General features: G+C 40.0%; 1 protein-coding gene across 10 annotated transcripts in view; it reads right to left on the reverse strand.

Annotated features, from left to right (window-relative positions):
- RGS7 (regulator of G protein signaling 7) overlaps positions 1-14,264 on the reverse strand; it is a 421,085-nt gene that overhangs the window by 88,506 nt on the left and 318,315 nt on the right. For all 10 annotated transcript variants that reach the window (XM_075126939.1, XM_075126940.1, XM_075126941.1 and 7 more), the window contains one exon: positions 7,211-7,317. In XM_075126939.1, coding sequence (XP_074983040.1) covers positions 7,211-7,317 — 107 coding nt within the window. The remainder of the gene's footprint in view (positions 1-7,210; positions 7,318-14,264) is intronic.

Here is a 14,264-nt window from a genome sequence, read left to right on the forward strand (position 1 = left end):
CTCCCAACCTTTCCCAGCATTTAAGAACTGGTTAAATAGTGGACCATGAAGAATCTCCTGGAGATGAGGAAAAGTATGAACCCTAAAGACTTAGGAAAGGGGTTTAACTTATCCAAGGAAGGAAGAACAGAAGAGGGGGGCGGGCCTATAGAAATAAGAAACAAGAGATCCAGGGCATATTGTAGAGTGGGGTGTATGTAAGTGAGGCGTGGGATTCACTATAAGTGTGTGTGTGTAGAAGGAAGGGGAGACTAGCTGTTCACCTCTCAGCTGGTTAAGAACCTCCCAGAGCTATGCAAAGAATCTCTGCCCATGTTTATGATCTCCTCTGTGCATGAACTGTGGTTTCCAAATGCATGTGACTGCCAACCTAGGCAGAGTTTGAGTAGGTGGTGGAGTTTTTATCTAATTATTTTGCACACCTCAATCATCAACTGTAGTAGAATTATCTGCTGTGTACCTCACAATACAGATACCTTAGGGTACACACATTAAAACCCCCCTGAAAACCCCATTACATGTTCTACAATTTTCAGGCAATTGAAAGCTTTGACTGGGAGATTTACAGAGATGTTGCAGTACAAGCATTTTGTATGATAACCATTTCCATAGTGAAGATTATCAAACATTAGCTTTTTTGAGTGGAATGTTGAAAACCTGAAGGACCTATCAGTCGTTAAAAATTTCATTTTTCCTGAGGAGTGGCTGTCAAGGGGTTTGCCATGAATGAGTGGTAACATTCCCTATTTGCTACTTTGCCATGACATCCTATTTATAGCTGGAAAGAAGGCGGGCTGCGGAATAGTTTTGGGAAAATCAAATAGTGTTTATCAGCCCAGGCAGAAATAATGCTGCCAATTTACATCACTACAATTTTAAAGCATTTGGTCTACATGTATCTGTAATTGGGCAGGCAGTTCTATTCAGTCCTGTGGCTGGAGAAATAAGGTCATATCTAGCACCAAAAGTATCATCACAGACCCAAACTGATTGGTTTGTATAGAACAGATTGTCTCTATAAGGTCATTACAAGCTTATAAAAAGAGAAAAGTGGCTCTAGGTAAGCAATTTTATGTTGTCCAATCTGGATTATATTTTTATATTACTTTCTAAATTTAACCATAGCAATCTATATTCAGGCCCCTTCTGCTAATAAAAATGTATAAAACCAACTCCTGTAATCCAAGTATATATCCCCATATTACATTTATTTGCATTGGTATTTTGCTAGTAATTTAGCAAAGGAACTAAGAACAGTTCTATCTTGGCTCTATCATAAAACAAATCATCCTCCTCATCATCCTAGAATTTTAAGTATTGAAGGCACCTGCTAATTTTAGGGTTGCTAACCTTGCAGGATTGTCCTGGAATCTCTAGAAATTAAAGATTAATCTTTAATCAAAGATTATGTCATGTGATGAAATCTCCAGGAATTCATCCACCCAAAGTTGGCAACCCTGCTTGCTATTTCAAATAGAGAAAAACTTTGATTCAAACACAACACCTTTTTATAAAGCACTGTTAGTTTGTATGGTTTAAACTGTATTTTTAAAGGAGAAAGATCCTATAGTTTACTTTAATCCCTCCCTTTGAATAGTTATAAGGGAAAGGTCTGTTCACCAGGGGACAGTTTAGTCTAATTAGTGTATATGGTGAGGAATATTCATGTCAAATGTAAACCTTTTGCTCCATATATTGTCATTCCTCTCCAGACAACTGCTAGGGACTGTTATGAACTCTAGAAATGGGGATCTATAATCTTAAAATATCATCAAATAAAAAACAATTGATTATATACATATTAAAATGCCTCATGTTCTCTAACATCTGCATTGGAGGAACTCAAACATTTTCCAATGGTAGGTAAGTTTTGTTATCCACATTTTAAAGATAAGGAAACTAAGGCCAAGGGAGAGTGAGCGGTTTGCCCAGGATAAAGGAAGTCAGTGACAGAAACGAGTATGAAAACCAAGAGTGAAACCCTGGCCTGACTGAAATCAATGGGATTTTTGGCACTGACATCAACAGATTCAGGATTTCATAACAAGGATCCTGATTCTCATTCTCACACTTGACTCATCAGACCACATAACATTCACTGTATGCATCTCCTGTAATGAATGGAAACCTTAACCAATAATCTCCATATTACACATAAATATTTAATTTTGTTTTATTTATCTGTTGTTGTAAGACTTGGTGATTTAAATATAATTTAAGAACTTTGACTGTATGATATTTAAAGGAAATACATTCATCTCCAAAATATGAGTTGTACATTACTGATCTGTACATATTGATCTGACCAATAGACAGGGGTGGGATTATCACAAAGATACAGCATCCTTGGTCTTTGCTTAGAGACAAGGCACAAAAGTTATAGCCTGGATTTCCTATAGATGCACAAATGGATAGCTGATACCAGGCTGATCAGACATGGCATAAGGACATTGGGTGGCGGGGTGGGTTCCTGCTGTGCATGACAAAAATGAATATACACTCAATATCATTACATTTGTATATATGTTGCTGCACAAAACCTAATCTACCAGAATAAAGTGATTTTAAAAATAGTACAAATGAAAGCATCTGAGTATTACTTGTGTTATATGAAAAGGTAGAGAGACTGCAAACATATTTTAAATATCTACAACATGGAAACTTAAACTCCATCCCATTCAACTGATATTGTTATATGTATTTCACATACAAAGAGAGACTTTATTAATGCAGTACTTTAAATTCTCTATCTTAACGCCTACTAAATTACTAGAACCACTCCATGCAGTAAGTAGCAAGTCTGACTCAGTTTATCTTGTTAAAACCATAGCCTTGGGTGGCATAAACAACAGGAATAGATGAATATCTGACACAACAGATGTAAACTTACTAATGCCTGTCAACACTGATGTTTTGAATTTTTTTGTAGTTTAAGTGTATTTTATTGCATATGTTCATTTAATTTTAACAAATGTATTTCAGAAAGAAATTATACAAAAGCATGGTGGCCAACTTTTGACTGATGCCTAACACAAACACACCCAAGAGCAAACTCTCATACAGCCACAGACCTGCAGCAAAGAAGTTAGCTGCTATGCTTATGGGTCCTTTGAATCATCAAGGGCCTTTAATTCCTTCAAACCAGGAATGATGGAGGCATAAATAGGCATGCCCAGGGGAGAAAAGGTCTGGAGCCAGAACATGGCTGTAATGTTAACTCTGCTTTTGCATTCTACATGTGTGCCCTTTGAGAAGCTGCTTATAACACCTTCCTGTAATTTAGCCTTAAATCTTTATTAGGGAGTCATTTTTCCATTAGAGTAGCAGCGACATCATCTCTTACAAGTTAAAGACTAAACCCAAGGTTTTTTATATGTTATGTCATGTTGTATAAACTTTTAGGCAGATATATCTATGTAAAAAAAAGCCTTAGGGAAAAATATGTTAAATATTTCATAAGCATTCAACTTGCAACCTCAGATGTTGTATGATGAAAATCGTCCATTAGGATAAACTGCCTCCAAGGGAAGAGATATTCATATTTTATTACAGGATACCATTCTTATTCTAGTACTATCCATCAGGAGGCACTGTATCCTAGTGGGGATAAGGCACTGGATTGGGACTAAGGAGACTAGGTTTCTATTTGTGCTTCTATTAGCGACCTCAGGCAAGACATTTAACCTCTTTGTGGGTCTCTTTCCCCATTTTTAAAATGGAGACACATAGCTCTTAGCTGTTTTATAAAGCACTTTATGATCTATGGATGAAAAAGTGCTATGTAACAACTAGTAAATATTGTTTATCATCATTGTCCCAATGTTAGGCTATTTATTTATTTAAATTAAAAAACAAGTAAAATCCTTTCTGTACCAGGGATAGATGGTTAACAGTGTGGTTCTTGTTCAGATAGTACCAGTAAACATTTCTCTATTTTGGGAGAACACTTCCTTGAGACATTGGGAGCCCTAGGTATGCCAAGAAGTGCCTTCATGCACAAGAGACTTCTTCGGTATTTCTGAAGTTTTTAATGACTTATGTCAGTTCATTCAAATTTGGTCCTGGTGGACATGCTATATATCACCAGCTTGCCACTGAAGTGAGGAGAGCCAGGATGGGTATGCAGTTTGGAAAGTGGTCACACTCCGATCACTGGAAGGTTGTTCTGGGAAAGATTGGAAGGTGGGGAAGAAGAGTCAGGCACTTTTCACTAGGAAAGCAGACTTACAAACATGAGGCTGGATTAAAAGACTATTGGCTCACACGGAGTACAAGGAAACATGTAGTTGCATGACGTTCCAGGAAAGAATTCTGACAGGAATTCCCTCCTTCTGCTGGGGCAGGGAGGGAAGTAAATTACTTCACTTCTTTCTGGGGTTCAGCTTGCTTCCCTCCCCACCCATACTTGGCCAGCTATACATCCCACCCACTTGCTCATATGTTGGGGGTAGGTATTATGTGTGCAGCTCCTGTTTTCTTTCAGTGCTAGGGCTGCAATGAAAAAAGCCCTGCTGCTCACGGACTTCAGGGGGACTCATTACTTTTTAATTCCCTGAATGGCTGTGTTAGGGTTAACCAAAATCTAGTCCTCTATTAAGTGTGCAACTATCTGGTAACTTTTAGATCTCCTCCTCTGAACAATAATATTAGGTGAACTGCACCAGGAACAATTAGTGCTGATGCACCTAAAAATGGTACAAATTGAAAACACTTATTTCTATTCCCACATACTTTTTAAAAGCTGGGGGCACTTATGATTTTTACAGCCCTCCTGATGGCTACAGTAGTAATAGAAAAGCATAATTTTGGTTGCAAAAGGGCAATTGAACAAGTGGAACATAAGCTCCACTCATATTGTCAGCCATTCATACAGAGGAGTAGCTTGTTAAAAAAAAAAAAAAAACACCTGGAAATAATTACACTATCAAGAGAGAAAAAGGGGATTGGAACCCTTTGTCAGACATAGAAAAGGACAGAGTACATAACTGCAGCTAACCTATTTTCTGCATGGCAAGTCACTGCGCTGTAGTAGGAGAGTCTCTGCAGGGATGGACTCTGCAGTTTGAAGTATTGGCTACTACAAATGCTTTTTCTCTGTGTATCACAGTAGTCTAGAAATTGTTGGATTCTGTCCAGCCATGGTTCTATTTTTGATGCACCTGGGGAGATTTTCCACACCTCCCCAAAAAATTAAAGTTAAAGTAAAATAATTTTACCTTTTCCCAGTTGAATGGGCCATTCCCACCTCCTAATTTAACAGTTTTTGTATTGGTGTAATTTTGGTTAGAGCTGTGAGATTTTTACTAAAATAGTTATAAACTCAATTATACCAGTATAAAGCTGCCATGTATTGGTATAGCTTACCCCCATTATCGTCCATCAATAAACTATACCAGTATAAGCGCATTTATACCTGCATAACTGTGTCCACACTAGGGGGTTGTACTGCTTTAACTCTTCTGGTATAGTTGTTGTAGTACAATTCCTCTGTGCAGACAAGGTGTAGACTAGTTAATGAATGCTCCAGTAAAGAGCTCCAAAGCAGCAGCAGAACTGGGCGACCACCTGGCATTAAAGAGACCAGCAGCCACAGCAGAGGATTGAGGGGCACTTTTAGAAATTACCTTATTTAATGAGTCATGTGTATATCCATCTATCTTATATATGAGTATATGGGGCAGATCCTCAGCTGGTGTAAACTGATTAAAAGTTCCTCCCAAACATTTTCACCCAGAGTCACTGATTTATTTATTTATTGGCCTATCTATTGTGAAGAAATGCATTCTACACATTATTGGTTTGCTATCAAATACTCATATCAGTAAAGAGGTTAAACACAAGGGCCTTCCCTGAAATACCCTGCACAGGCTGGCTACAGCTACCACCCCTGGATGGCAAGGCACACAGTTAATTTAATACTAATCCACCTTTTTTTCTGCCCCTGATTTGTTGTGTTATGGAAGCCTTATATTTCCCAGGTACGGGATATGAATAGATTAGTAATGGTGATTGTACTAGTATTGTAATACTAGTCAAATTTGTGCAGTAACACTCCCTCTCCTTGCCCAAATCAACTTCCTGTTCTTTCATGTTAGATTGACAGTATTGCAGGTATGTAGTTATAAATCTACACTACATTTTTGATACTGTGTGCTTTAGGCCAAAGATCATGCTGCTTTGCTAAAAAAGAGCAACAACCGAATCATAACATATTAGTCTAGAATGTCAAAAGGTGAGGTGTGGTATACAACTAAAATGGTGATCATGATTTGAAGGTAGGATTACTCTCCAACCTGTCATGTTTCTTCTACACTTGAAAGACATTGTTCTTCTCAGGTATCTTTGAACTACATTTTCTTTTTTTAAAGTAAAAGTTAGTCTTAAATGTCTGGGGGATGATATGCTAGCACCCCATCAGACAGTCTTTTCTGGTTCTAATACATTTATCAAACGCCAGGATATCCAATCAATACTGTGGATCACATTTGTCTCAATGTACAGAACATGAAATCAAGCTAGCTATTCATTGTATGAAACAGTAAAGAACTAATTTTAAAACTGGCGTAATAACATTAAAAAGGTACAAATAAGTATGCAAATAAAAATAAAAACCTATGAATAATATATATAAAATCAGATGTATTCTCCTAATGTGCACTAGAAAACCTGCTCATTTCTACCATGAACACTAGTGTGATCAACATAGAAATCTCTCACTATAAATGTTAGATCATAATCGAATATGTGCTGGTAGAAGACACACGTACATCTCTCAGAAGAGGAAATATTCTGTCTGAAGTGCTCTACAGGGCCTGTGAGAAAAAAGCCATAATGTGTTTCATTCCACACCTCAGAACTCCATTGGATCTTTACAAAGGAGGGTCCTACTGAGGATTATGCTGTATGTAATTTTATTGCAGCTGTTAGACTTTTCAAGCCATTAGAATTATTGTTATTTCAGAGAGGGACATTTCCACCCCCATATAATTTTAGGTACATATTTGTGATGGTCCTCAGTGTCTCTACATTTAAATTATTAGCATACAGTTTCGGAACATAGTCCTATTAGCATTTTTAGGTATAAGATGAATTGATATCATTAACTGGGCCACTGAAAGGGGACGATACGATTACAGTTACAATAAATAGCATCTTGCTCTTAATATAAACCTTCATTTAAGCAACCCAAGAACATATTAAGCATACTTACTTGGAACCGGTAAAAGGTGCCATCATCCTTTAGTGTTAGAACATGGTCTGAGATTGGAAAGAAATAGCCATGGGCTGCCATTAACGTCCCCAAATGTAGAGCTTCCACTGTTGAGGTGTAGGGAAAGAAAAGAACATTTTTAAAAAATTAACCTTTTCTGTATTTACAGCAAGGGACCTTTATGTGACATTTCTTCCTGTCTCCTGTGAGTAAACACCCAGCTCTTTCACTATTTAATATAGAGATGGTACCAAAATTATTCCTCTTCCTAAGGAGTTGATTTGTATCTCTCCCATTCAACAGGTTTTCCTCTGCATTCCCACTACCTTCATTACTGACTCACTCCATCCATTTCTCACTGAGAATTACTGCCTTTGTGTTGTCTAACCCTTCCCTTTAGAACAGGTCTAGAAGATGACATGGTGTTAAAACAGCATGGGCTGGTACACCTTAGCGCGCCTCCCAGCTGCACCAGTGTGATAAGAGATTTCCCTACAGTCCTCAGTATAGACAATGTATTGAATGAAGAATGGCTTAAATTTATCTTAGCATACAAAACCACAGCCAATAAATATATATGCTAAGTGAAGGAGTACTTCTGGCACCTTAGAGACTCACACATTTATTAGAGCATAACCTTTCGTGGGCTACAGCCCACTTCATCGGATGCATAAAATGGAACATATAGTAAGAAGATATATATATACATACAGAGAAGGTGGAAGTTGCCATACAAACTGTAAGAGGCTAATTAATTAAGATGAGCTATTATCAGCAGGAGAAAAAAACTTTTGTAGTGATAATCAAGATGGCCCATTTAGACAGTTGACAAGAAGGTGTGAGGATACTTAACATGGGAAAATAGATTCAATATGCGTAATGACCCAGCCACTCTCAGTCTCTATTCAAACCCTTAATGGTATCTAATTTATATATTAATTCAAGCTCAGCACTTTCTCATTCAAGTCTGTTTTTGAAGCTTTTCTGTTGCGGAATTGCCACCCTTAAGTCTTTTAGTGAGTGGCCAGAGAGGTTGAAGTTTTTGAATGTTATGATTCCTGATGTCAGATTTGTGTCCATTTATTCTTTTGCGTAGAGACTGTCCAGTTTGCCCAATATACATGGCAGAGGGGCATTGTTGGCACATGATGGCATATATCGCATTGGTAGATGTGCAGGTGAACAAGGCCCTGATGGCGTGGCTAATGTGATTAGGTCCTATGATGGTGTCACTTGAATAAATATGTGGACAGAGTTGGCATCGGGCTTTGTTGCAAGGATAGGTTCTGGGTTAGTGTTTTTGTTGTGTGATGTGTGGTTGCTGGAGAGTATTTGCTTAAGGTTGGGGGGCTGTCTGTAAATGAGGGCTGGTCTGACTCCCAAGATCTGTGAGAGTGAGGGATCATTTTTCAGGATAGGTTGTAGATCTTTGATGATGCGCTGGAGAGGTTTTAGTTGGGGGCTGAAGGTGACAGCTAGTGACATTCTGTTATTTTCTTTGATGGGCCAGTCCTGTAGTAGGTGACTTCTGGGTCACCTACTACATATGCTAAGTATTACACATATTCTTATATTTACATTGTACCATTGTTCAGTATTAGGTCCCAGGATATTGGCTACACACTTTGCAATTATTACAATTCTCCTGTCAGGACAGCAGAGCCATACTATAACAAGAGTGGGATTGTAATAGTTACACCTTGTACTTCCTATGGTAGTTGAGTTCCTTGGCCCACAAGGTTAAGCTATTTCTCCACTAGTCCCTCCATATAACTTTACAAGCCAAACCAGGCTCTGGAATATTTATATACCCATGAAATAGACACACAACAATTTCTGTCATTTGGAATTTTGACAATACTCTATCAAGGATGGACCAATGGCATGCATAATTTCACTCTGAAAAATCGGTTACAGTTTTATGTGCAACACAATGTTCAAACTGGTAAATGCCTATAGTTTTGCTTTCTTTATGTTCATGTCATACTTTAAAAAGAGGTGACTCTATTGTTGCAAATTCCTAATACTTAATTACTAGGTTGAAATCCCATTCCTCAGTTTTTCAGGATGGATCTATATTGTATAGCCTCTCTAAACCCTGGACGTAGAAGTTTAGCACAGAAACACCAGCGAGACTTTGTGGCATTGGCATAATGTGTTCTTTTACACTTTCTTATGTTAGTCTTGGCTATAAGAATGAAACAGTTCTGTTAGTTCACCCATATTTCATGAGCAATATGTGCAAACTCTCTTTTCACCTTTCCGCTCACTTTAACACTTTCATCATGAGTATTTTAAATTTTTCAAGAGGATGAGTGGGAATTTGTAGCTGTCCTGAATCCACCCACCCCCAGAACCCCCTCTTGGGTTCAGGGACAGGCAACTTCCCCACTTAACCCACCTAACCACAACCCCAATTCTGTCTCTGCTTCATGACAAACACCTCTTGCTCCCGTAATCTTCTGCAAATTAGTCCCAGTCCTGCTGGCATAGCAACTGACATCCTGGAACAGACAAATGATTGATGTAGCCCAGCATGATGTCTCTGACAGTCCACAGTACCAGATGCTTCAGAGTAAAGAACCAAACCCCCATAACAGACATTCTTGGAACAACATGACCAGAAGGAAAGTTTCTTGACCCCAGGCTTTTAGTAGTTCTGCCCTGAAACATGATAGGATAATCTTCATATGGGTACAAACTTTCTAATGTAACCACAGCTATTCTTGTTATTCATATGTATTTATAAGCCATTAAATTCTATATCTTGTGCCAATGAATGCCAGGTTATTTTAAAAATAAATAAATAAACACCCCACCCCCTCTAATTATTTTAAAATCAAATGCCTTTTTATTTTAATATCCTCATTCTTTCACTGTGCAAGTGAGTAAATACCAGAAGACTCTCTTATCTAGCAGCTATTTAAATTATATCTCTACTTGTGTGGGGAAAAGGGGAGAAGAGAGAGTGACAGACAGATACAAATTGATTGAAAGAAGAAATCCACCAGTCTCCTTTTTTAAAGTAAGTTTGATTATGGATGGCTGGGTTCACAAGGGGAAGGACAGAAAGGGTGGCTCAAATAGGAATAAATAGTTTTAAAAACTTTTAATAGGTTTATTTACAGCGATACAGTACAATAAAACAACTCAATGCCTTTTCTCACATCCATATCTCCTCAGTTTCTCTCCTCAGAGAGAGAAGGATCTGACTGGTCTCCAAAGGCATGATCCTGCTCTCATCGAAGTCCAAAGTAGAATTCCCATTGACTTCAGTGGTGCAGGGTCAAGCCCCTGGAGGGAAAGGAGAGCATTGAATGATGATATCATAATGTTGATGCATGTCAATAAGAAGCACCAGAAAGTTTCAAATCTTCTAAGTCTGAACATAAATTTACTCTTCTATACAAGATGTATGACTGTAAGGACTGCACATTTATATGGTTGGCAACAGTATACAGAATTACAATAGCAAGGATGAAAAAAGAAAATATGAGGTTTGGAATAAATATAAACCCTCAGGGCATAAGCTAAACTAATGAAGGTTAGAAGGAAACAATCTGTAGGGTTCTTGTACCTTTCTCTACAGTAGCTTGTGGTGGCCACTTTGGGAGACAAGATACTTCATGAACTAGGTGGTTTGATCCAGTAGAGCAACTCCTATGTAACTGAAGAAACGTAAATCCCATAGGAAAGCAAATTTATCTTTGAGATTTCTAAAGTGTTATTAGCAACATAACCAAGCAAAATTACCTTTAAATTTAAGTTTAACTTGGCAGTGTCCCTTTAAATATTTCTAATAATGCATACAATTGTTTATACAAAGTAACTTCATCAAAAGGACCTAAGTAGCTTAGGATCCCAGTCTCATTGACTTTCAAAGTCACTTAGGCACTTTTGAAAATTTGACACACTCTCAAACACACCTTAGCTATGTCTGCAAAACAATTCAGAAGTTATTACTCTCCTCGTGCGCTATGATTTTTGAATACACCAGTTAGCCCTTGAAGTTGGAGGTACTGAAAGGGCATATCTGAGATTCCGGCAGTGACTTCAATGAGGTTCTGCATGCAAAAAGTATTCAGGATAGGACTTGAAATGTGCCTTTAATCTGTGGTTTGTGAATGGGAGAGATATGGGAATAAGAACTCCAATCAAGACTATTAAATCATCAAGTCTACTGATTTAATATTGGTCATAAGGGACCCTCTAATCTTACGGAACAGCATGGTGACACCAAAGTAATATGCTTTTCCCTTTCCTCCTTATCTTTCTTTCCGGGACTGCAGTAAGAAAACCCACAACCCATAAAATATTAACGGGTCTGACAGAGATTAGGCTGAAAATGTCTTTACCACACTGTTCGCTTAACTATTGCTAAGTCTCTCAACGCTGGCTGATTTGACATATTATATACTGCATTGCCATCCATAAACATACGAGAGTGGGCTAGAAGCAGAGTTTCAGCCTCCTACACTGAGTTCTATTACTATAATACTTTGTTGTGAGAGTTGTCAGGTCATTTGTTTGGACACACTGTACATTTTCAGTTTTGAAAAAGATATTTGGGATAGGCCGGAATTAGCTACTGGTACGTGTGACATTCTAGTGCCAAATATAATATGGATGTAGCCCCAGATACTCAGAACTGTTGTGCTTGTGTGCTATGATTTTTGAATGCATCAGTTAGCTCCAGAAATCAGAAGTACTGAGAGGGCATATCTGAGATTCCATGTGGGTGCTGGAAAGGAGACTGTGACTGTAAGGAGTTTGTGTAGGGATAGAGCAGGGAGTGGGGGGAACAGCAATAGCCAGGAGATGGAAACATCTGAAAAAGGAGGCAGTTAGCGGGGCCTGCCAGGTCACTCTAGATCAGGGGTGCGCAAGCTTTTTGGCCCGAGGGCCACACTCTAGATCAGGAGTGGGGAAATTGTATGCAGGGCCGGGGCAGGGAGTTGAGATGCAGGAGGTAGTGTGTAGTGTGGGAGGGGGTGCGGTGTGCAGGAACGGGCTCAAGGCAAGGGATTGGGGCAGAGGAGGTGTGCGGAGTGTATGAAGGAGCTCAGGGCAGGGGATTGGGGTGCAAGAGGGTGTAGGGTGCAGCAGAGGGCTCTGGGGAGAGAGTTGGGGTGCAGGAGGGGTTCAGACTCTGGCCCGGTGCCGCTTACCTAAAGCAGCTCCGGGGTGGCAGCGGCATGCACCGGGGCCAGGGCAGGCTCTCTGCCTGCCTGCCCTGGCCCCAAGCCGCGCCGCTTTGGGAAGCAGCAGGAACCATGCCCCTGCGCGGCCCCTGGGGGAGGGGGAAGCACAGGGCTCCACGCGCTGCCCTTGCCACGCATCCAGGTACCTCCCCCAAAGCTCCCATTGGCTGCGGTTCCCTGTTCCCAGCCAATGGGAGCTGGGAAGGCAGTGCCCGGAGGCAAGGGCAACCCGCAGAGCCCTCTGCCCCCCGTCGGGCGGCAGAGATGTGGTGCCGGCTGCTTGTAAGAGCAGCGCGAGGCCTGCGGCACCACGGGGGATGATCCTGCAGGCCTGATCCAAAGCTCCGAGGGGCCAGATCTGGCCTGTGGGCCGTAGTTTGCCCACCCCTGCTCTCAAGATAGAGGAAGGTTGAGTATAGTGGGGGCAGGAGGAAAGAAGTTTAACGCAGCAGTCAAGAGTAAGGGATCCTGTCATCCCTAAACACAGTCCTTCCAAGTGAGCCTTGGGGTGCTTTGGCAGGATACAGATCCCACCTCTTCTTCAGCTAGAGAGAGGACTTCCAATCCTAGAGTTGTCAATCCAGCATCTTTTCAAAGCCCTGCTGCAGTGCCACAAAAATATATAGAAACACAAAGAGTCTTAGCTACATAGCAGATCAGAACTTTTCTAACCTGGGGAATCTGAGGAAGACATGTTACCAACTTTATAAAAAGCACATGTTTTTGTCTACGAATACTGATGCCAGAGGCATTTCATGGTCCAAGAATGCCTCAACCCACTCCCCACCAATGAAAGGCTAATACATGGGGCAATTATGTAATCTAGGCTTCTTCACGATACTTATTATTTCAGGAAGAGAAGGCAAATAAACTATCAATCAAATTCTTTTCAAGCAGGTGAACAACTGGCACAAAGATCTCTTACTGTCTAATATCAAATTAAGAAGAGACAAATGCTGTTAAGCTTGGCAAATCAGCAGTAGAGTTTCTGCACAGAAAAAAAAGCTTGAGAAGGAAAATTGAGCCAGTAACATAATTGCCCTATGTGCCTAAATAAAGGAATTCAATCCAGATTCTGCATTTTTAGACATCACTGCAAGGGGAGTCAGGAGGTTTAGATTTGAAAAAGCTCCTCTCATGTCCAAGAATGACAGAGGAAGAGGGGATCACCACAGACTGCTGTGAAGTACACGAGAAGAGAAAGTTCAGTTGAAGAACTCTTCTCTGAAAGAGACCTTGACAAATACTTTAAAACATACTACCTTGCAAATTCTTCTTGGGTAAAAAGAAAAAAAAAAGTTTGTATCAGACACTGAATATATATTCCGAAATCCTGGCGCATACAGCGAACAATGAGAAGATTCGGCATTACCTTATTGAATAAGTGCATACAGATATATACATGGATGTCAAGTGTGATATGCACACAGTTGCATGACTTCCAGTTCATCAGCCACTTCATCTAAGAATATCTGAACCAAATGATGCTCTCAGTTACACTCGACTAAGTTCACTGACGAGTTACCATTTAGGGCATTGTCACAAATCTGTCCATGGTAGAGTGCCACCTTTAGGAGCTATGTGGGGAGCACATGTATCAGAGTCCATTTACCCCCTGCACCTCAGCGAGTGCTGCAGAGTGTGTCTTTCTAGCGGGTTGGCTCTCAACCCCCCGGTCAAGACCTCTTGGCTGTTTTCTCCCCTCCTGGTGTCTCGGTGAAACAACAAACCAGCCCACAGACAGCAAAAAAGGTAAAGCAAAAGAAAGGAAAAGAAAAATCTGTAGGCCACTCCATCCAGGATATGGGCCTTTCTTACCTCAGAGGGGCTTGGAAGTATCACTGTGCACTTCA

This window comes from Caretta caretta, chromosome 3 (assembly GCF_965140235.1).
Source record: "Caretta caretta isolate rCarCar2 chromosome 3, rCarCar1.hap1, whole genome shotgun sequence".
Classification (NCBI taxonomy): Eukaryota; Metazoa; Chordata; order Testudines; family Cheloniidae; genus Caretta; species Caretta caretta.